Genomic DNA, 22500 nt, shown 5'->3' with positions numbered 1-22500 from the left:
TTTTGCCTACAGATTAATTTAGAGCTATTTTTCTCTTGTAGATTCACCCACTACGACGGTCTCTCCCGTGAGCTACAACAGCACCTTCATACCCTGCTCTCCTCCAGCCCTAACACCTCCTAGCCCCACGGAGGACCCAGGTTTCTACTCCATTCAACTAGAAGATGTTGACGGTCCGTCTACAAGTACCACAATGTCCTTCACTGCAGTGCAAACGTCAGTCAAAGGCAAGTAGTCACCAAGCTAAAGGGATGTAAATTCAGGAGAATGGATAGATATACTTATAAATAAATAAAGTAGCTCATTTGTCAATTGGAGAATAATATTTTATAAGTTCCCTTATTGTACAACACATTTATACCACTAGTTGTGTTCTCTACTAATCCTTACATGGCAGGAAAAAAACTCTTGTATTTAAAGCACATTTATACTACTAGTAGTTTATTCCAAAAGACTGGCATTCATGTCGATTACTGCTTTGTTTTGAGGTAATATTAAGGACTAATCAAGATGAAGCAGAAGCATGTGAGGTCTTTAGATAGATACAGTGTGAGCAAAGTTAGGTTAACTGGTCAGAGGCCAAATGCTGTGCAGAATAATTGTTCTAATGTGGTACAATCACGTTAGAACGCCATCTTTAATTGTGACTTCACTTCATAAAAGTTTAAATGCATTGCATTCTAAACATGTTCTTAGCTTATCTACTGTCATGGCTTGATGAATTATGATTTATTGCTTTTACAGATACGTCCTTGTGCCAGTGGTCAAAAAATGAGGTCCAAGCGTTGTTGACACTTTGGGCAAATCCTGCCGTTCAAGACGAGCTTCGCCTCAACTTGAAGAATCATAAAGTTTACACTAGCCTCAGTGCTAAATTAGCATCGCTTGGATTCAACAAAGAGCCAAAGAAGTGCAGGGAGAAAATCAAAAAACTGAAGCAGGACTACAAGAGAATCAAAAACAGTCAACACAAGTGTGGAAGCAACAGCACGCGTAAAAGTGTTTGGTTTGCCATCATGGATGATGTCCTCAGTTCCAAGGCTGCAGCAGCAAGACGTTCAGAAACAACAGAGCCCTCGCTGTTCAGTCAGCCACATTCTGTCCTGGATGTGGACACTGATGGTAAGTAGAAATTAAAACTAGGAACTAACCAAATGCTGATTAGCAGTTGCCACTATCTGAAAAATTATTTTCTGTTTTGCTTAATTTTCTTTTCTTTTTCATTCATGTAATTTCAAACAACCTACAGCAGGTGTTGCTAGAGAACACACCAGCTGCTCCCCTGGGAGCAAGAAAAGCTTCTTTTTATGTAGAATAGGGACGAATTTTTGACCATCCTCAGCTCTCATCTCATGTTATTGGGCCTTTAGAAATGGCAGAGAAAAACATCAGAGTTAATATCAGAAAAGTGACCATATGGATTGTTGTTATTGAATGTTGTTATATTCATCGGCCAGATGTGAGTTATCTCACAGATATATTATCTCAGTCATTAAATGAACGAAGAGCCATGCACTGAAACCCCAGTCTGTATTAAATGTCGGCGCCGTGTCATATAATAAATATATACATACATTTGCATAAAGCGGCATATTTGCCCGCTCCCATGTTGATAAGAGTATTAAATACTTGACAATTCTCCCTTTTTAAAGTACATTTTGAACAGATAAAAAATTACAAAAACTGATTAATCGCGATTAAATATTTTAATCGATTGACAGCCCTAATATTTATGTATATATTAGTAACATTTACATTCCATTCTATTTTGCTTTTTCTACTTTCCCAGATGAAACCCAGTGGTTGCCTGATGAAGTCCAGGTGCTGATGACCCTCTGGGCACAACCAAACATTCAGGAACAGCTTCTCACCACAGCAACAACCAATCAAGTCTTTACGTACCTCAGCGGTGAGCTCGCATTGGTGGGGTTTAACAAGACACCACATCAGTGCAGTCATAAAGTAAATAACCTTATAGAGGAGTACAGGAGAATCAGGGAAGTGGAACCATACGGGGACGATAGAAACGACTGGTTTGCTATTTTGGACAGTGTCCTTAGTCCTGGTGGAGAGACCTATACAGAGGTGGATTCATCTGCTGTGCTGACGCAACCGAAATCACCAGAAGACAACCATGTGAATGGTATGTTGTTTTAAACCTCATGACAAAACTTTTATCTGCATTCTTTGAGAGCTGTCACTGTATTAACTAGGTTACAATGCTTTCAACAGATATGTCACGGGCTGTTTGGACATCAGATGAAATCAAAGTGCTGCTCACGCGATGGGCAGAGGAGAGCATCCAGGAGCAGCTCGGTTCAACGCGGAGAAATGAGAGAGTGTTCGCTCAGCTGAGCTCCGAGCTCGCCACTCAGGGCTTTGATAAGACCACCAGCCAATGCAGGTCACAAATAGAACTGCTGAAGCAAGAGTACAGACAGATTAAGGAACAGAAGGACTCTAAACAGCAGAAAAGCAGATGGTTTGCCATTCTGGATAAAGTCCTTGGTCGTTGTAAACCAGAGGCTGAGATTAAACAAGAAGCTGGAGTCGTGGATTCGGCCCCTGCATTTCTGCAGACGTCACAGCAAGACCTTTCTGAAACAGTGGAAGACTTAGGTAAAATAACTAGTTGTTTTTCACTTACCTTTTACAGCGTGTGACACTAACTGCTGTAGAAAACTTGACACATTTCACTCCAGGCAGGCCCAACAGGACCTGAAGTCTTTTTGTGATTATTGCAGCCAAGGTGACACTATTTGCAACAGCCTGTCTCTACATTTGTGGCACAGTATGGGATCTTTTGGGTTTATTTGCAATAAAATGTTGCTATTCTGATAAAAGTGCAGAGAACCAGGCAGAAAGTTCTGAAAGGATCTTTTACCATCAGTTTGGCCTGTCAACATGCCCCATAACACATAAAACATTAGAAATTACGTTACTTTATGCAGGAGGGATTAGTAGTTATTCCTTTGATTTGGCCTTTTTTTACAGAAATATTGTGGGAATTAGACAAAATTGCAAACTGTCTAAAACACAGGGACTGTTTCAATTATGCAAATTTATGGTGAGACTGTTGTTTACTGGACTAATTTGGCAAAATACTAGGGTTGACAAAAGGTTGAAATATTTTATCGCGATTAATCACATGATTGTACATAATTAATTGTGTTATTCTCAAATTAATCACACATTTTTTATCTGTTCAAAATGTCCCTTAAAGGGAGATTTGTCAAGTATGTAATACTCTTATCAACATGGGGGTGGGTAAATATGCTGCTTTATGCAAATGTGTGTATATATTTATTATTGGAAATCAATTAACAACACAAATCAATGACAAATATTGTCCAGAAACCCTCACAGGTACTGCATTTAGCATACAAAATATGCTCAAATCATAACATGGCAAACTGCAGCCCAACAGGCAACAACAGCTGTCAGTGTGCTGACTTGACTATGACTTGCCCCAAACTGCATGTGATTATCATAAAGTGGGCATGTCTGTAAAGGGGAGACTCGTGGGTACCCAGAGAACCCATTTTGGAGTGCAAGTTTGGAGCGTTCTTCGCAACAAGCTAGTATGACATGGTTGGTACCAATGGATTCCTTAGTTTTTCTAGTCTCATATGCCAGTATCTTCAGTATCATCTAGCTTTAAAACTGAGCCCGCTACAACCTCCGAAAGATGGGTTAGCTTTGACAGCCATACAAAATATATGTATATGCAAGTTATGTTTGTAATTTTACATTGTTTACATTGCATGCTTTCCTATCCCATTTTCAGGTCACCGCTTGTCCGTCTCCTCATTGTGCCTCCTGGTCCCAACCCTGCGTCTGATGTGTGCCTTTGCCTGGCGGGTGGTCCAGTGTTGTAATGTGCTACATTATGGAAAGGTGGAGGAGCTGGTGAGGTCGGTGACGGAGCTGGCTCCAGAGCTGCTGACGCCCAGAGAGAAAGTGCAACTCCTGCTCAAACTAAGGGCAAGGGTAAGCCACATCAAGCATCTCAAGTGTATTTGATTTACATTCAAAACTAAATAAGAAATGTGTCGATGTTAGGCAGGCTATATAGAACATTACAATCTCAAGGTTACACATGGTATTAGACAAACTGCACTACCACCTTAAATTGGAGCTTAAAGCAATAATGAGACGACCAAGGCTAAGTCTGTTATGGTGTCTGTTTCAGATGGTGCTGGAATTGTGTCGCAGTGAGAGCACAGCCAACCTGCTGTATATCCAGCCTCACCTGAATATCATTGAAAACCTCTCAATGGGCTCCACCTGTGATCAGGAGGTAATAATAAATATATATATATACATTTGCATAAAGCAGCATATTTGCCAACTCCCATGTTGATAAGAGTATTACATACTTGACAAATCTCCCTTTAAGTTACATTTTGAACAGATAAAAAATGTGCAATCAATTTGCGATTAATCGCGATTAACTATGGACAATCGTGATTAATCGCGATTAAATATTTTAATAGGTTGACAGCCCTAATTTAAATACATTTTACTCCACTCCACTTGTCACCTTCAGCACCTGAACAAGGCTTTAGCTGTGTGTGGTAGACACTGAGCTGCTCTGTCGTTGTCACATGGTAGGACAAGCTCCTCTGTTGTTCCTGTAAGAGACAGAAGGGGAAAGGTTGCTGAACTTTGCAAGGTCAAAGGCTGAGTGGCATTCCTCTTTTAACCCTTTAAGTCTGTTGAGAGATCATTGAGGACATCATCCATGGATCTCCACCTCACTTTGCCCGAGGCAATGATCTACTCCCCTCTAACGCTCAGGGATGAGCCCCATGTTGTTTAGTCTGACTCCCTGCCTCCTTTATTCCCTTAGGATTTCAGTCCAGGCAGATTTCTCCTTGATGGTTAATTTATGTTTCCTTGCATTTGCTTTTCACACAACTTAACAGGAATTGGAGGAGTTGGAAAGTTCAAAGTCCAACTTTGTGGAGGTTGTTCATATCCTGCTCGAGGACACGGAGGAGAGAAAGATGTTTTTCGAGGTCAGACATTCTAAACACTCTTACAACTAAAGTTGTGTATTAATACGTTTGTAAGTCAATATGATGGAGATAACAAGTCAGGTAGCTCCAATCTTACACAAGAAGACTAAGTAGACTAAAAATCCTTTTTTTCCCCCAGGAGGTCTTTCCCATCCACTACGGTCAGCAGTATGAGGCCACATTTCAGACATTAGTATGGAAATTCATCTCTAGATTGGATCATCTTTTGCCTACACCAGATATTAAACAGGTACTGTACATTTTTAAATGATAGGCAGAGTGACTTGGTTTAAATCTGGTTTCTCGAGTATAACACTATGGTTGCCATTTCATTCAATATTGAATATATAAATAATATGCCTATGAAAGTAATAAATATGGCTATGAAATAAATCCTGAAATAATTAAATGAAGCAATAAATAAATGTAAAGTAAATATATAATTAGTCAATATAGTCCAATAAATAAATTAAAAAAATGTTTATTTTTATTTGTATTTATTTTGGGGGACTTTCGTTTCCTAATTTCACATTTATTTATTTCAGGGCACTTTTATTTCATTATTCCACATTCATTTATTTCAAGGGGCTTTTATTTCATAATGCAACATTTATTTCACAGCTCTTTTTATTTCCATCTGTTATATTCAAATGAATGGGGCGTGGTTTTTCTCACAGATTCAGAACAAAGCACAAGAATTAGCTAGCTAGCACACCCCCGCCGAGCCTCCTGAGCTGCCCTTCTCACCGTGGCGTGAGTAAAAAGAGCTGTGAAATAAATGTGGAATTATGAAATAAAAATCCCCTGTAATAAATAAAAGTTTTCCTTTTGAAATAAATGTCTTTTTTTAAATAAAAACATATTTATTGAACTATATTGACAACTTAATATCTTCATATTTACATATATTTATTTCAAGATTTATATCATGGCCATATTTCTTTTTTCACATGCTTATTTATTTATTTATTTAATATTCAATGCACTGGCATTCCATATAACACTGATCATTTTGAAAAGTTTAAAAATTATGCATGCCATCGTTTCTAAGCAAATTTTGGGATCTGCTATTTTTTATCAGAGAATATGTTGAATACATAAATGTAAGTTTTTATCACACAATAGGCTTTAGTCAAAGTACAAAGCAGGATACTAAATAAAGAGGCAGGAAATGATTGATGATGTTATATAAACTGGTATAAACATGGTCTTTCTGTTGCCTGTGCAGCACACGTTTATGATGTGTTTTGCTCACACAGACTGCAGAGTGGCTCAGCACTGCCCCCTCTGTCATGGAAGAATGTGGACAACTGGTTTTGGAACCAGATCAGCTGAAGGCGCTACTGCATTTCCACCAGCAACAGTCGGGAAGCACCAACCAACGTAAGTCATCTTCTACAATGTTGAAGAAAGACAATAAAATAAAAACCCTAGGCCACCTAAACCACCCAGTTATTCTTAAGAGACACAACGTGAACATTTCTTGAAACATTTACTGACTTCAAAAGTGATGCAGACTTCGCATTTGTCAGCAGTGAAATGTGAGTACAAAACATGCTCTGTTTTTAGGCGGTTAAACCCATAGGATTACAACAAACCTGGATGGCCACGAGACATGTTCTCTGTCTTTGCTTTTTTGGTTATTCTGGATTTTAATGACATGCTGAGCAAAAAATAGTGAACAAGAAAGATGACATGAAAAAAACATCAGTATATGTCACAAATCTAATGGCACACATCCAATGTCACAGCTATTATGAGAGGACAAGTCCCACCCACCTTTTAAAATGATTAGTTTTTAGACAGAGTGAGAGTGAAATGCAACTATTTGCGTTTGATAAATGCCAGCGGTGTTTATAAACTTAAGCTCGAAAAAAAGATAACCGTGTTGCACGAGAACATGTTTTCATATGCGCATGCACGAAATGAAACTCACGCTGTCCAGCATCAGCCTGTGTGGGGACCAGTCCAGACAATATATGGGCGTCATAGGCGCACATCAAATTTCAAGGCACTAGTTGTTGAAAGATATTTCAACTCAGGAAAATGTTCTGAAAAGCACCGGATTCTACAGTGAACAACTGTGCTTTGCTGGCACCCATCAAAGGTAAGCGCTTTGAGTTGTATGCTGCTGGTTTGGCTGTTTTTGCTATAGCTGTATTCTTTAGCTATAGCATGGTTTGCTAAATAATATGCACAGTTATTTTCTGAATATTCCCTCTATGAGTATTTAAAAGAGACTTGAATACCAATACATTCTTACTCAAGTATGCAGGTACCCTGGGAAATTGAAAGACTTAGTAAGGTGTTTTGACTCTTAGTAATAAATGTACAGCTCAACATGTTATATGTTTGCAACTAAGTCCGAGTTTTTAATTTCTCCTCGCAGGTTATTCTCAAAATCAGAATATGTTTTTGCCGAGGCTGTTTCTCCCTCACAAACCAAACTCGTGGCAACTCGCTTCAGAGCAATGGGCATCGTCTACAGGCGACGCAGATGAAGGACAGTTTGATTATAGTGAGGATGAGGAGGACGTTGAGGAAAACCAAACTGAAGATAAAGCGACTTTGGAGGACTGTAGCGAAGGAGGTGAAGACCTGAAGTTGAAAGAAGAACAAATCGATGACCTGACAGCTGCACACTGCTCAAGTATGGCAGCATCCGGTTTTGGACAGCATTGAAAATAATTGCTTCCCCACAAATAACTTTGTTTGAATAACTGTAGTAATAATTCAAGGATTGACTTCACAGACTTAGTACTTAAATCTATAATCTTGACAAAAAGCACTCATTCAACTTAATATCTATATTTAAAACTTTTTGTTTTTGTAGCACTACACTGAAACTAAATCTCCTCATCATCTTGTCTCTTTCAGATTTAAACAACCATATGCCTTTAAGACTGCAGACCTGCTCTTTTTGTCCCTACTCCGACAGCCAAGTGTCCGGTCTTCTGCAGCACATCAGGAAGACGCATCTGATTGAGGAACCCGGGCAACTTCAGTCTAAAGAACCAAGGTCAGCCAATGTCCTTCAGGAAGTAGACACTGAAACGTGCACTCCTGAGATCACAAGGAGCACGACAAACACTTGTGAGTATTGTGGGAAGGTCTTCAACGATATGTCCGCCCTGAACAGCCACAGAAAAACACACACTCTTTCATTCGACTGTGACAAGTGTGAGAAGAAGTACTCCTCCAGGGCGTCCCTGAATGTGCACCGCCGGACCCACACAGGCGATACGCCGTATTTGTGTTCGCACTGCGGCCGGGGCTTCAGAACTTCAAACAGCCTCGGTTTCCACGTTCGCATACACACGGGAGACCGGCGCTATAAATGTCCCATTTGTGGGAAGACTTCAATCCAGCACCTGGCGAGACACATGCGGATGCACAGAGGGGAAAAGAACTACCTGTGTACCGAATGCGGGAAAGCTTTTCTCTCCTCCGGGGAGTTGAGGCTGCACATCAGGTGCCACACGGGCGAGCGTCCGTACACGTGCAAACACTGCGGGAGAGGTTTCCGAGCAAAGTGCCTATTGACAGTTCACATGCGCCAACACACGGGAGAGAGTCCTTACAGGTGTTCCGTGTGTCCCAAATCCTTTCAGACTTCGAGAGCGCAGAAAAGGCACATCATGATCCACTCGAACAAGAAGTCTTTCCAGTGTTTGAAGTGCGGTAAAATATTCAGGCAAGAAGACACTTTTGAAATGCATGTTCAGACACACAATTGAAAGTAGTGGCTGGTGATTTAATACAAGAAGTGTATAACAATTGTATGTTATTCTGTTTGAAACAGCGCTACTTGCAGTTTGGTTTTTAAAATATTCTGTAAGCTAATTGGCCCTGCTAAAACATCAGCAAGGCTCTAGTAATCCATTTTGCACGTTTTTTTTTTTTTTACCTACTTAATAGAAAATACAGTTATTGCATAAAAATACAGTAACTCCATTAATGCATAAAGGGATAACTTAGTAATTATTTTCTGAAAACTATGCAAAGCTACAATTCCAAAAACATGGCAATTTAGTGCACAGACAATCTGAGAAGTTGTTGTTATCCAGTTGTATCATGGGAATTGTAGGATCCAGTATTTTTGGTGTTTTAGCCAAACTCTGAGCTGAAAGTCAGGATATCTTGACCTCTGCAAAACAGATTTTGACTAATCTTCTTTAATGTCTCTTGCGAGTCCCCCAAGTTAATTAAAATGCAATGCTAAATCGATAGATAGATAAGTGAGACTGTTCTTTATTCAGTCTCCTTTTCCTCCACATCTGTTCGGCCTGGTGCCATGTAACGTATGTTTGTGTCCGTTTCAGCGTCACTTATTCTTTTCAGCAGCCCCTTCTCAGACAGCCACACAGCAAGGCGTGACACTAGTAGGATAGCCCCGGTGGTGATGAGCATGATTGCAGTGCAAAAAGGGAACAAGCGTTGTCGGTGACCGTCCTCCTGTATCTTGTCCCACGGCAGGGGCAGGATGTCAGGAAGGCCTATCATGGGTTCTCCAACCAGAGTTCTCAGCAGTAGTGCCAACACAAAGCCAGAGCAGGCTCCGTAGTGGTTCACCCACCGAGACAAGTAGAAGGTGCATATCACCTGGGGAGTCATCATTGAATACGTGACATCGTTAGTGATGATCCAAAAGAAGTAAATGGACGTCTTTGTCATGGCCAGACCTGCTCCTATTATTCCACACAGGAGGACTGACACTTTAACCACTGCAAGAATCATTTTTTCTGATGCCTGGAATAGAGGAAATATTTTTTTTAACTGTGAGTGACTTAACCCTAAACAAGCACGAATTTGCAATAGCTGCGACCATATACGCTTCTGCATCCACGCGTACATGCATTCACACACACCCTCACAAACACTTGACCTCCATAGCAAAATGAAAAACGACGATAAACAAAATGAATGTTCAGTACAAGCTCTGTTAAACTTGCATATCATAAAACAACCAGTTCGATGATTAACCATTTGCGGATCAAGCACAAGGAGAGGACAGCAGAGACAGATAACAGGCAATCTCTCATCACCTCATTTGCTAGCAGTGTTAGCAAGCGCTGTTATGATGCCACCAGGGCAGAGGAGATTAGCATATGTAACTAGGTCTGTACCGAATGTATTTTTTTGTTTTTGCATTCAATGCTTCTGTTGAGGTTTTTCAATTAAGTTTTGAATGTCAGTCGTCATGTTTTATGATGTCATCACCTTAAAGAAATGGGAAAATATGATTTTCCTGTTATTGTGGTTATATAAATGTAATTTATGGTGCTGCTAGACTGCAGCTGCGTTCCTCTCTTTGTATACAGCAAGCTGGAGAGCAAACATGTTGTTTTTGAAAGGCTAAACACCAACAAATATGGATTGAAGCAGAATATTTCATAAGATAAAAACATGTTGTGAATTTTCGAAATGATGACGTCTATATTTTCTTAAATTAATTTTGACAACAAATTTTGAATGACGCTTCAAACTATTCTGTACAGCCCTATACTGTATGTAACCGTCACTTGCCATTTCATTCGGATTTTTGAATGTGTTGCCAGTGTAGACTTACCAAGTAGATCAATGTTGTCCATTGGGCCTTCCATGCAGCCATTGGGGGTACCATTCACTTAACTATAGAGCTGCATTTTATTATTGATTAAATATTGATTTTAGTGTGGTTGTTTAGTCAATAGTGGGTTAGAATATAGTGGAAAATAACAATCACAACTTATGAAGTCCAAATTTACATCTTCAAATTACTTATGTTGTCTGACTGACAGACCAAAACCCAAAGATATCCTGTTTACAATTAAATAAAACAGGGGAGAGCAGCAAATCCTCACATTGGAGAAGCCATGAATGTATGTTTTTAGCCATTTAGCCACCAAATAAGTGCAAAACTTCATGTTTTGTGCTAGCAAATATAAGCTACCATTCTAAACTAAGAGGGTAACATGGTACACATAATAACTGTTTGACAGCATTTTTTGTCGTTAGCGTCCAGACAACATGTGAACAGTTATTTGCATTTAGCTCAAAGCATTGCTGTGCCTAAATACACCCTCACAGAGCCACTAGCGTGGCTGTAAACTCGTTTCTTACCTAAAAAAATACTTATGACTTATCTATTATCAGAAATGCTGCATGTATTTTTTATTGTAATTACACATTTATTCAGTATTTATGATTATGTGCCATCTAGCAACAACAACAAAATATGCCACAAAATGAGTAGTGGTCATGTAAGATTTTACCCTTTTGTAGAAGACGTTCTTGAAGATATTTCGGCCCAGTAGGGAGGCGGCAGACAGAAGTGCAGAGTCAACTGATGACATCACAGAAGCAGCAAGTGCTCCCATACCAATCAGTGAGACATAAAAAGGGCAAAGATGCTGAAGGGCAATTGGCAAGATCACACCGGAATTTCCCTGTTCATATGGGCTGGGAGAACCGTAGGTGGTCTGGTTCCAATCTGACAGATATTAAGCACATGAAATTACAACAAACATGAGTCACAGGGTTATATGGTGGGATTTGATCAGGAGATGTTTCATTGCATAGAATACGCCAATTATACAGTACAGTATCTAACATAGCAGACTCATTACTCATTTCAGCTACTCCTTTTAGGTGTAAATTGGCCTGGGTTTCTCCTACTAATAGTACCACAGAAAAGCTTATTCCAAGATTGACAAAGACAGCAAAGACAACAAGAAGATAGTTGAATATAGGTACCGGTAGATGCAGCCGCTGCCCCAATGATGAGTGACGGGATGCCAAGGATTGGGCATAATATTGCTCCAACATAGCAGGTGATCTTAGCTTGGGTATCAGTGGCTGCGGACAGGACTCTCTGGTAGAAAGCCTGGTAACAGAGCCCTCCAATGGCCTTGGAGAGGAATAAAAAAAAAAAAAAAAGTTAATATTGGTGAAACATAACATGACATTTTTGTTCTATAATAAATGTTTAACTCAAGTTTAGGAAATGTTTGTCCATGAAGGGTAATGTGGTTTATGTCATCACAGTGTAGTCGGGTGTCCATTACCATTAGCAATAGGCCATCTACCCAGCGTCCTGCATCTTCCAGCTCTAGCTTGCCGATCCATGGCCCCTGATGCAGATTGGTTACTGCAGCAACAGTGATGTTTGCAGAAGAGGGGCTTGCCAGTATAAAAGGCACACAGAGCCACTGAAATAAGGAGGATACAGGGTTACAGTTAAAGTATATCAGTCCTGCATAGTTCTATGGATAAACAATAGTACGCACATTGACAGAGATACACCAGGCACTCATGTAACTCAAAGCACATGCTGCATTCTACTGTAACATGCTCAGAATGACGAGGCTAACATGCTGATGATTAGCAGCTATAATGTTTACCATGTTCCCCATTTCCTAATTAGCACTAAATACAAAGTACAAATTTAAATTTTGATTTGAAGATGGCACTAAAGGAGAAGTTAAGGGACCAAAAAACTAATTCTAATTCATCAGAACCTAATACCACAAAATGTAAACCTGATGGTGGAGCTAGAGGAAAAGGGCAGGGTTACCAACGTCAATATGATTCATCCTCTGGGGACCATGAATGGTTGTTCAAAATGGAATGGCAATCCATCCAACAGTTATATTTCAGTCCTGACTAAAATTACCAATTGACGGACCAATACTGCCTTGCCTATAGAGCCACGCCGCCAGGCAAAAAAAACATGCGTTAAATGCTTTGTATTTTCCTAAAAGTGTAATGTTTGTACCAAGCCAATGAGCATGAAGCTAAGCTGGATGACATCAGTGTAGGCCACAGAATACAGTCCTCCCATCAACGTGTAAAGGACTGCCACAGAAGCAGAGATGCCCACAGCCAGCGAGGAGGAGATGTCCATGACCACGCTTACCGTCCCTCCTGTAACCACAAACATGTATTCAGAGTGAGGCATCCACAACAACGTTCAAAAAACACAAACTCGGTTGCTGAAGCAACAAACTAAAATTGATGCCATGTAATTTTCACTATTTTAACATTTTTAAAGATTTATTTAGCACCTTTTAGGTCAGTGCAAAGAGCGTTACACTAGGGCTGACACTAAATGCATTTATAGTACTACTGCAAGTAGCATGTTTAAATACCAAAACTCAACTCTTTTTTTCCGTGTATTCATTAATGTAACTCATCTGCAGTCTTACTGCATCATACTTATGGTAAAATGTTTGTTCCCTATTTGCACCAAAAAAAAATTTTCAGTGTATAATTGTGGTATATAAACAAAATACTTATAGCAATATTTATACTCAAGATTTCAAGATTTACAATTGAGATTCAACTTGCTGATATTGCAAGAAATGAATTCAGTAAGTTGTTTCTGACTTACCCAGTGCACCGAGAATACTTGCTATCCACAAGATATCGGCTATGAGAGCGGGAATGAAAAGAACAGCAGCTACAGCGTTGCCATATTTCTCCTGAAATGGGTCCATGAGGGTGACATATTTCTTCGACCGAATTGGTGTGACAAAGAAGAGTGCACCTGAAGTCACACAAAAACGGAAATATTTTAACTTTCAACATTTGTTTCATTTTGAAGTGAAGAGTTTTCGGTCTGACTTATTAATCACCAGTAAAATGTCTTCATTTATAGTGGTTACATGATGATGTCCTCCTGTCTCCATTAGTAAATGTGTAGTATTGAAAAATACTTAAATTATGGTATTTTTGTAAAATTATTAAAAGGCGGCCTACTGACAATAATATTCCGCTGACTTTACGTCTCTTTCCCAATGGGAGTCTATGGGGAAAAGTATTTTTTGGCCCAATGGCATCATGTGACCGACACAGAAGATACCGCCGTATGGCCACTATGAAGATTTGCTTCAAAGCTCGGCGCTCTTCATGGTGGCTTGAATTTGAGGTGTCACCGAGCTAACTATCGTCCATCTATCGAAGCGAAGCTGCCTGCCCCAAGTCGCAGAGCAGCCTCGATGGGGACAGTCCAGGCTGGAGCAGGCCGACAGACAGGAGTGGCTGAAGCCTTTGGGCCAGTTGCAAAATATAGTCGTGAAAGTAACAGGCATAAATGCCTTACAAGCGCTGTAACGCAATATCTGGTTGAGGAGATGATTCCATTTCGCACGGTGGAGAAACCTGCATTCAAATCAATGCTTCACAAATTTAACAAGCAATATGAGTTGCCCGGGAAAAACTACTTCTCAGAGAGTGCCAGTCTGAAAATGTACAACACGGTAAAGGCATCGGTCACAAGCGAGCTCAAGAATGTCGACTACGTCCCTGCCACATGTGGTCGAGTGTCAATATGACTCCTTATATGAGTCTGAAGGTGCATTATCTGACACCGGACTGGAAACAGAAAACAGACCACCAGAGACCACCGCATCAAACAGAAAATGGTGGACAGAGTCTTGGAGCAAATCCCAGCTATCAAAAGAGTTCTGGATGAGCGGCGACATCAGCATCAAATTTCAAACTGGCAGGACATCACTGTGCTTGAGTCTGTGAACGCCACCTTGAAACCCGCGGCTGAGTTTACGGATCTGTTGTCTGGCGAGAACTATGTTACCATGTCACCAGTCAGACCCATTCTGAAACTCCTGACTGGAGATGTTCTGAAACTGTCAGACGAGGACACCACCTCGACACCGGACATCAAGTGAAAGATGCGCAGTGTTCTCGAGGATGTGCTTTAGTTATTTTTGTTTGACAATTTATATCTAACCTTGGCTATAGTCCTTTTTTTTTATAAAGGAGAAAAGTCGTTCTTATTGCGTCTCATTGCCATGGGCAAGCATAAGCCTAGCAATAAACAAGCATTTGATTTGTTTGAAACCTGTCATCTTTGTCATTTAAAAAGCAACAACATACCTTATAATAGCCTAACAATTAAGCTTATTTATAAAGTACTAAAATCAGGAAATTGCCCAAAAAAAAATTAAAAAATGACGGTAATACCACATATCACGCCTTTGAGCCAATAATTATCACCGCAGGGGAAGTTCCTTCAACGTGACAGCCCTAATATTAGCTATTAATACAATCTCAGAAATAGACAGGTTTCATTATGTATCACCAGTTAACAGTAAGCAGTTGTATTTGACCTCACTCACCTATAATCATGCTTATGGCAAAGGCAATGATTCCAGTGGCCCACACCATCCCCTTTGTTGGATCGTAGACCACTTCAGCAATACCCAAAATATAGCCTCCTCCCACCCAAGTGGCTGCAAAACATCAGGACACATACAGGCAGTGAGAAAAAACATGAATGAAACTAGGTCCACCAATTGTAAATTGATGGAATTGAACTCATTTTAATTTTGAAACCACCGATTTCAAAATAAATGTCTCTAATAATAATAATTTGGGATTACAAACATTTAAGGCCCAATTCAGTGACTATGATCATCTATGATGTTATTATCATCATTATTGTTACCCGTCATAGTAAAGATGCTGACCCAGATGTTTAGGTTCCGCCCTCCAACCATTGTAACTTCACTGCGGTTCCCAGTGCACTTCTTCTCTTCACGTTTGGACTTCCTGGATGCCCAGATACCTGTACTCAGTACGATCATGTAAAACACTCCAATGGACAGCAGTCCTGGCCAATTTACCGCCATCCTCAGTGTCTGTGGGGAAAGACACAAACAAAAAAATGTCATATATCCCTTTTCAGCGTATGCTGTACATTGAGCATGCATTGCTTGCAGCTAATATATACAGTCATATAAAAAATAGGGCTGTCAATCAATTAAAATATTTAATCGCAATTAATTGCATGATTGTCCACAGTTAATCACGATTAATCACACATTTTTTATCTTTTAAAAATGTACCTTAAAGGAAGATTTGTCAAGTATTTAATACATTAAATATGCTTGCTTTATGCAAATGTATGTATATCTTTATTATCGTAAATTAATTAACAACACAAAACAATGACAGATATTGTCCAGAAACCCTCACAGGTACTGCATTTAGCATAAAAAATATGCTCAAATCATAACATGGCAAACTGCAGCCCAACAGGCAACAACAGCTGTCAGTGTGTCAGTGTGCTGACTTGACTATGACTTGCCCCAAACTGCATGTGGTTATCATAAAGTGGGCATGTCTGTAAAGGGGAGACTCGTGGGTACCCATAGAACCCATTTTCATTCACATATCTTGAGGTCAGAGGTCAAGGGACATGCCAGTTTCCTTGCCAAAATTTAGCTAAAGTTTGGAGCGTTATTTAGCCTTCTTTGTGACAAGTCAGTTTGACATGGTTGCTACCAATGGATTCCTTAGGTTTTCTAGTTTCATATGATGCCAGTAGCTTCACTCAACGCAAGTTGTGTTAATGCTTTAAAGAAATTAGTGGTGTTAAAACAAATTTGTTATTTGCGTTATTATCGTGTTCATTTTTACAGCCCTAATAAATAAATATAAATTTCACTTTGCAGGTGAGTTACAGAGTTACAAAAAATTTCTTCATAATACAGTATGTGCTAATACTGATGCAAGTTGAGTCCTTCAAATTCAAATATAAATTATTAAAATTCAGTTTCTAATGACACACATTCCTGCCCACTTCTTTTGCATTTCTGCTGCTTGGGTTTATTGTTATACCAGTATTGGTATGAACTTATTCCATTAAACATAAAATATCACCCCTAAAATACTAAATTTAAACTTGCAGCAAATACATAATGAAAAAGAGAAGATAATAACAGTAATAATAATAATCAGAATGATATATTTTAATTACCTGTATTGCCTTTGGAAAATGTTGAGAAGGGTAGAAGTTTGAGTAGAGATCCTCAAAGCCAGCTGTCACAGCAGAGTGGAGGAGTGGTGAACACCTTTCTGTACTTCTCTGGAAGTAGGAGAGACTGGGTGTAGTTTTAACCCTTTAGGTAACTGAAAATTGAAAAGTACATTTACACCGACGGTCCTCGGGGTTAAAGTTGCTTATTTGCTCCACCAAGAATTAAAAATGCCCCACCGTAGCTCCACTGAGAAGTTGTCCGACATTTGACATACAAAATCCTGTCTCATTTATTCGGGGGCTTTTTCTTCAGTTGTCTAGTGAATCGTCTGTGCACTGGAATCACCTGGATTTAGTGTGGAGATCAGGATTCCCTTCTCCCCCTAAGATTGGACCGAGTGAAGTCTAGCAGTCTAGCTGGAACATGGATGGCACTAGTGATAACAGGATTGATATTTGCTTAATCTAGGACAGGCTTGATTCTAAAACAAAAAAGGGACTGATTTTTCATTTACAGTAGCATGTAGTTAATTAGTAATATGCTTAGTTAAAGGATAAGGAAAAACCTGTTCTGTGTGGAGGTGTGAGTGTTTATTGCCATGTTTATCAATGTAATCATTTACTTTCTGCATGTATTGGTTTTATGTGACCCTCCTTGATGTATGAAGTCATATCAACCACATCACTTCCAGTCTTCAGTCATCATATTCAGTGCCCAGTTCGCTCCACATCTCTTCATCGGACAGTTGAACAAATAACATTGAATTATAATTTAGGAGAGCGTCAACCCTGAGAGAATTTATCACTGGGATTGGTCAACTTTGTGCCATTTTATGTATCTGACACTGCGCCCAATTAGAAAAAAAAGGCCATCTCTTCCTTCGCCTCCTCTTTTCCTCTCTTTTCCGTTTAACCTTCCTCCTGTTCATCTCGTCAATCTCTTTTCATACTTCCCCTGCTTCTCCTGCGCAACCCCACTCTTCTACCCAAGCCGGCCCTGTTTGACCTGAGCAACCTGTGCGCTCTGACTTCAGGTGGATCCCCTGAGCTTGAAAGAACACACTGAAGACCGGCATCCAGCAAACCTTGCTGAACCATTTTTGGGGTCTGAGATGTTAGTGGTTCTGAATGTCGTATACAAATCCTTTTAAGATGTCATAGGCGTCAAAGTGAAGTGCACAACAGACAAAGACATCACTCACATGCGCGCCTTCACAATTTAAGCCAAACATGTGACTTTTAACAATTATCAGTGAAATGCCTGAGTGCAATTCCTGTAATTTACAATTGTACATGTAAATACAATGCGCTTTCTGATCTGATGCACCAAGAGGCTGACGTGAGATCAGCCACCTTTGACCTTCAGTCGCAAAAGTCATTGACAGAGTCTCCGGTAGCATTGCAGGTGTCCTAGTAACCACTACTGACATGTAACTGGACCTCAAGCGACATAAAGTGTCAGCAGAGAAAGAGCTCTGTTAATGACTGCTTTGAGGATCAGGTTGTGCCCTGTTGTAAACAAACACTGTTTGTTGGTGGCGCCGCTTCGTTGTACGTCGTCTGTGTGAAGATGAAACAATGCTGCCTTGTTACATCATGGATGGCACCAATGATGAGTCTACATTTTCCTGCGCATCATTTAAGTGGAGCAAAAAATAGTGAACAAGAAAGATGATATGATAAAAACATCAGTATATGTCACAAATCTAATGGCACACATCCAGTCATGGGTGTCACAGCTATTATGAGAGGACAAGTTCCACCCACTTTTAAAAATGATTAGTTTTTAGACAGAGTGAGAGTGAAATGCAACTATTTGCATTTGATAAATGCCAGCGGTGTTTATAAACTTAAGCTCGGAAAAGATAACCGTGTTGCACGAGAACATGCTTTCATATGCACATGCATAAAATGAAACTCACGCTGTCCAGCATCAGCCTCTGTAGGGACCAGTCCAGACATTATATGGGCATCATAGGCGCACATCAAATTTCAAGGCACCAGTTGTTGCAAAATATTTCAACTCAAGTTCTACAGCATAGGTTAACTTGAATTAGCAGCAAAAGCAAGTTCTTAAAACTAACACTATGAAGGCTTAAAGTGTTAATAATCAAAATCTCAAATAACAATTTTAACCACAATGTACTTGTTTGAAAGTACACCTGGACTTCTACTCCTGTGGAAGACTAGTGGTGTAGAATGTAAACACTTTTGGTTTGTTTAGAAGTGGAAACTCCATTTTTGGTTTTGACCAAAAATTATGCTGAAAATTAATATTGCACAATTATGAATAATTTGCCAACAATAATACTCTGCCTCACACGGGGCACCAAATGTAGGGATTTGGTAGGAACAGGTTTGGTTATTAGCAAATTAATTAATATCAATAGAATTATTAGTATTAATAAAAATGATCAATAAACATTAGTAATAAACGGGGCACCACCCTGGAATCAGGGACCAATAACCAAAACGTTAATATAGTCTCATTAGATATACTAAACTATCAATTTGGAACTTTGATTAGTAATTAAATTAATAACTATAACCAAAATAGATAGTAAAGGTTGAAGGATATTGGAGTTCTTGACATAGCAGAGGTTGGCATTATTCACTCTTGTACAACATTAAACAGACCTCTGCAAAACAGATTTTGACTCATCTTTTTTATTGTCTCTTGCGAGTCCCCCAAGTTAATTAAAATGCAATGCTAAATCACTGGAATGCTCCTTTTAAAAGTTGCTGCTTTTGTGTCTCCCTAAAATACACAATGTCCTGGCATATGTGCAATGCTGTGCCTTGCCTTAATGGAAAATAAGACGCACAAAGAAATTAACCACACACCCAGTTATTTAATTTGTTCAGTTTATATAAAACAATTATCAGAACAAGTATCAGAAACATTTTTAATGACATGCTGAGCAAAAAATAGTGAACTTTTTTGTGGAAGACGACTATCATCCGTGCTGTATGAAAGTGTTCATGCTGAGAGGCTAAGTGAGACTGTTCTTTATTCAGTCTCCTTTTCCTCCACATCTGTTCGGACCTGTGCCATGTAACGTATGTTTTTGTCCGTTCCAGCGTCACTTATTCTTTTCAGCAGCCCCTTCTCAGACAGCCACACAGCAAGGCGTGACACTAGTAGGATAGTCCCGATGGTGATGAGCATGATTGCAGTGCGAAAAGGGAAAAAGCGTTGTCGGTGACCATCCTCCTGTATCTTGTCCCACGGCAGGGGCAGGATGTCAGGAAGGCCTATCATGGGTTCTCCAACCAGAGTTCTCAGCAGTAGTGCCAACACAAAGCCAGAGCAGGCTCCGTAGTTGTTCACCCACTGAGATAAGTAGAAGGTGCATATCACCTGGGGAGTCATCATTGAATACAAGACATCACAACTGATGATCCAGAACAGGTGAATGGACTTCGCTGTCATGGCCAGACCTGCTCCTATTATTCCACACAGGAGGACTGACACTTTAACCACTGCAAGAATCATTTTTTCTGATGCCTGGAATAGAGGAAATATTTTTTTTAACTGTGAGTGACTTAACCCTAAACAAGCACGAATTTGCAATAGCTGCGACCATATACGCTTCTGCATCCACGCGTACATGCATTCACACACACCCTCACAAACACTTGACCTCCATAGCAAAATGAAAAACGACGATAAACAAAATGAATGTTCAGTACAAGCTCTGTTAAACTTGCATATCATAAAACAACCAGTTCGATGATTAACCATTTGCGGATCAAGCACAAGGAGAGGACAGCAGAGACAGATAACAGGCAATCTCTCATCACCTCATTTGCTAGCAGTGTTAGCAAGCGCTGTTATGATGCCACCAGGGCAGAGGAGATTAGCATATGTAACTAGGTCTGTACCGAATGTATTTTTTTGTTTTTGCATTCAATGAAAATGAATGTCGGTCGTCATATTTTATGTCATCACCCTAAAGAAATGGGAAAATATGATTTTCCTGTTATTGTGGTTATATTAATGCAGCATTTTTTGTTGTTAGCGTCCAGACAACATGTGAACAGTTATTTGCATTTAGCTCAAAGCATTGCTGTGCCTAAATACACCCTCGCAGAGCCACTAACATGGCTGTAAACTTGTTTCTTGCCTAATAAATTACTTAAACGCTTGATTTATTATCAGAAATGTTGCATGCATTTTTATTCTAATTACACATCTATTCAGTATTTATGAAATATGTCATCTAGCAACAACAAAACAATATTCCACAAAATGAGTAGTGGTCATGTAAGATGTTACCCTTTTGTAGACGATGTTCTTGAAGATATTTCGTCCCAGTAGGGAGGCGGCAGACAGAAGTGCAGAGTCAACTGATGACATCACAGCAGCAGCAAGTGCTCCCATACCAACCAGTGAGACGAAGAAAGGGCAAAGATGCTGAAGGGCAATTGGCAAGATCGCACCGGACTTTCCCTGTTCATACGGGCTGGGAGAACCGTAGGTGGTCTGGTTCCAATCTGACAGATATTAAGCACATGAAATTACAACAGACATCGTGGCAGGGTTATATGAGTGGGATTTGATCAAGAGATGTTTCATTGCGTAGAATACGCCAATTATACAGTACAGTGGCCACAGAGAACATATGATTCTGTTTATGCATTACTTTTCACAATTCTACCATAGCAGACTCATTACTCATTTAAGCTACTCCTTTTAGGTGTAAATTGGCCTGGGTTTCTCCTACTTATACTACTACAGAAATGCTTCCAAGATTGACAAAAACCATAAGAAGATAGTTGAATCTAGGTACCGGTAGATGCAGCCGCTGCCCCAATGATGAGTGATGGGATGCCAAGGATTGGGCATAATATTGCTCCAGCATAGCAGGTGATCTTAGCTTGGGTATCAGTGGCTGCGGACAGGACTCTCTGGTAGAAAGCCTGGTAACAGAGCCCTCCAATGGCCTTGGAGAGGAATAAAAAACAAGTTAATGTTGGTGAAACATAACATTACATTTTTGTTCTATAATAAATGTTTAACTCAAGTTTAGGAAATGTTTGTCCATGAAGGGTAATGTGGTTTATGTCATCACAGTGTAGTCGGGTGTCCATTACCATTAGCAATAGGTCATCTACCCAGCGACCTGCATCTTCCAGCTCCAGCTTGCCGATCCATGGCCCCTGATGCAGCTTGGTTACTGCAGCAACAGTGATGTTGGCAGAAGAGGGGCTTGCCAGTATAAAAGGCACACAGAGCCACTGAAATAAGGAGGATACAAGGTTACAATTGCAGTATATCAGTCATGCATAGTTCTATGGATAAACAACAGTACGCACATTGACAGAGATACACTAGGCACTCATGTAGACATATTATGCACTATTAGCACTAAATACAAAGTACAAATTGAAATTTTGATTTGAAGATGGCACTAAAGGAGAAGTTAAGGGACCAAAAAACTAATTCTAATTCATCAGAAGGGGACCATGATTGTCTGTCATTCAAGAGTTTTCAAGACCATCCATCCATCCATCCATCCATCCATCCATCCATCTTCAACCGCTTATCCGAGGTCGGGTCAGAACAGCTCCAGCAGGGGACCCCAAACTTCCCTTTCCCGGGCCACATTAACCAGCTCTGACTGGGGGATCCCGAGGCGTTCCCAGGCCAGTGTGTAGATATAATCTCTCCACCTAGTCCTGGGTCTTCCCCGTGGCCTTTTCCCAGCTGGTCGT

General features: G+C 40.0%; 2 protein-coding genes across 3 annotated transcripts in view; one reads left to right on the top strand and one right to left on the bottom strand.

The window, feature by feature from the left end:
* Positions 1–10440, top strand: part of LOC141761606 (uncharacterized) — a 12075-nt gene extending 1635 nt beyond the window's left edge. The window contains exons 2-12 of the mRNA XM_074625047.1: positions 42–173; positions 745–1122; positions 1790–2143; positions 2233–2619; positions 3788–3990; positions 4193–4300; positions 4929–5021; positions 5161–5271; positions 6281–6404; positions 7411–7671; positions 7899–10440. Coding sequence (XP_074481148.1) covers positions 42–173; positions 745–1122; positions 1790–2143; positions 2233–2619; positions 3788–3990; positions 4193–4300; positions 4929–5021; positions 5161–5271; positions 6281–6404; positions 7411–7671; positions 7899–8758 — 3011 coding nt within the window. The 3' untranslated portion in view covers positions 8759–10440. The remainder of the gene's footprint in view (positions 1–41; positions 174–744; positions 1123–1789; positions 2144–2232; positions 2620–3787; positions 3991–4192; positions 4301–4928; positions 5022–5160; positions 5272–6280; positions 6405–7410; positions 7672–7898) is intronic.
* Positions 8806–22500, bottom strand: part of LOC141761607 (high-affinity choline transporter 1-like) — a 15883-nt gene continuing 2188 nt past the window's right edge. The window contains exons 1-9 of one of the 2 annotated variants that reach the window (XM_074625048.1): positions 16783–17142; positions 15469–15661; positions 15140–15253; positions 13393–13548; positions 12778–12926; positions 12068–12211; positions 11757–11910; positions 11276–11493; positions 8806–9770 (exon numbers count right to left, since the gene is read on the bottom strand). In XM_074625048.1, coding sequence (XP_074481149.1) covers positions 9273–9770; positions 11276–11493; positions 11757–11910; positions 12068–12211; positions 12778–12926; positions 13393–13548; positions 15140–15253; positions 15469–15652 — 1617 coding nt within the window. In that variant the 5' untranslated portion in view covers positions 15653–15661; positions 16783–17142 and the 3' untranslated portion in view covers positions 8806–9272. Of the gene's footprint in view, positions 9771–11275; positions 11494–11756; positions 11911–12067; positions 12212–12777; positions 12927–13392; positions 13549–15139; positions 15254–15468; positions 15662–16782; positions 17143–22500 lie in introns of those variants that run through there. The other variant, XM_074625049.1, reaches the window with a different exon arrangement.

The sequence above is a fragment of the Sebastes fasciatus genome, chromosome 23 (assembly GCF_043250625.1).
Source record: "Sebastes fasciatus isolate fSebFas1 chromosome 23, fSebFas1.pri, whole genome shotgun sequence".
In the NCBI taxonomy this organism is placed as follows: Eukaryota; Metazoa; Chordata; class Actinopteri; order Perciformes; family Sebastidae; genus Sebastes; species Sebastes fasciatus.
The sequence above is the reverse complement of the archived record's forward strand: the minus strand, read 5'-3'. Positions and strand labels throughout refer to the sequence as shown.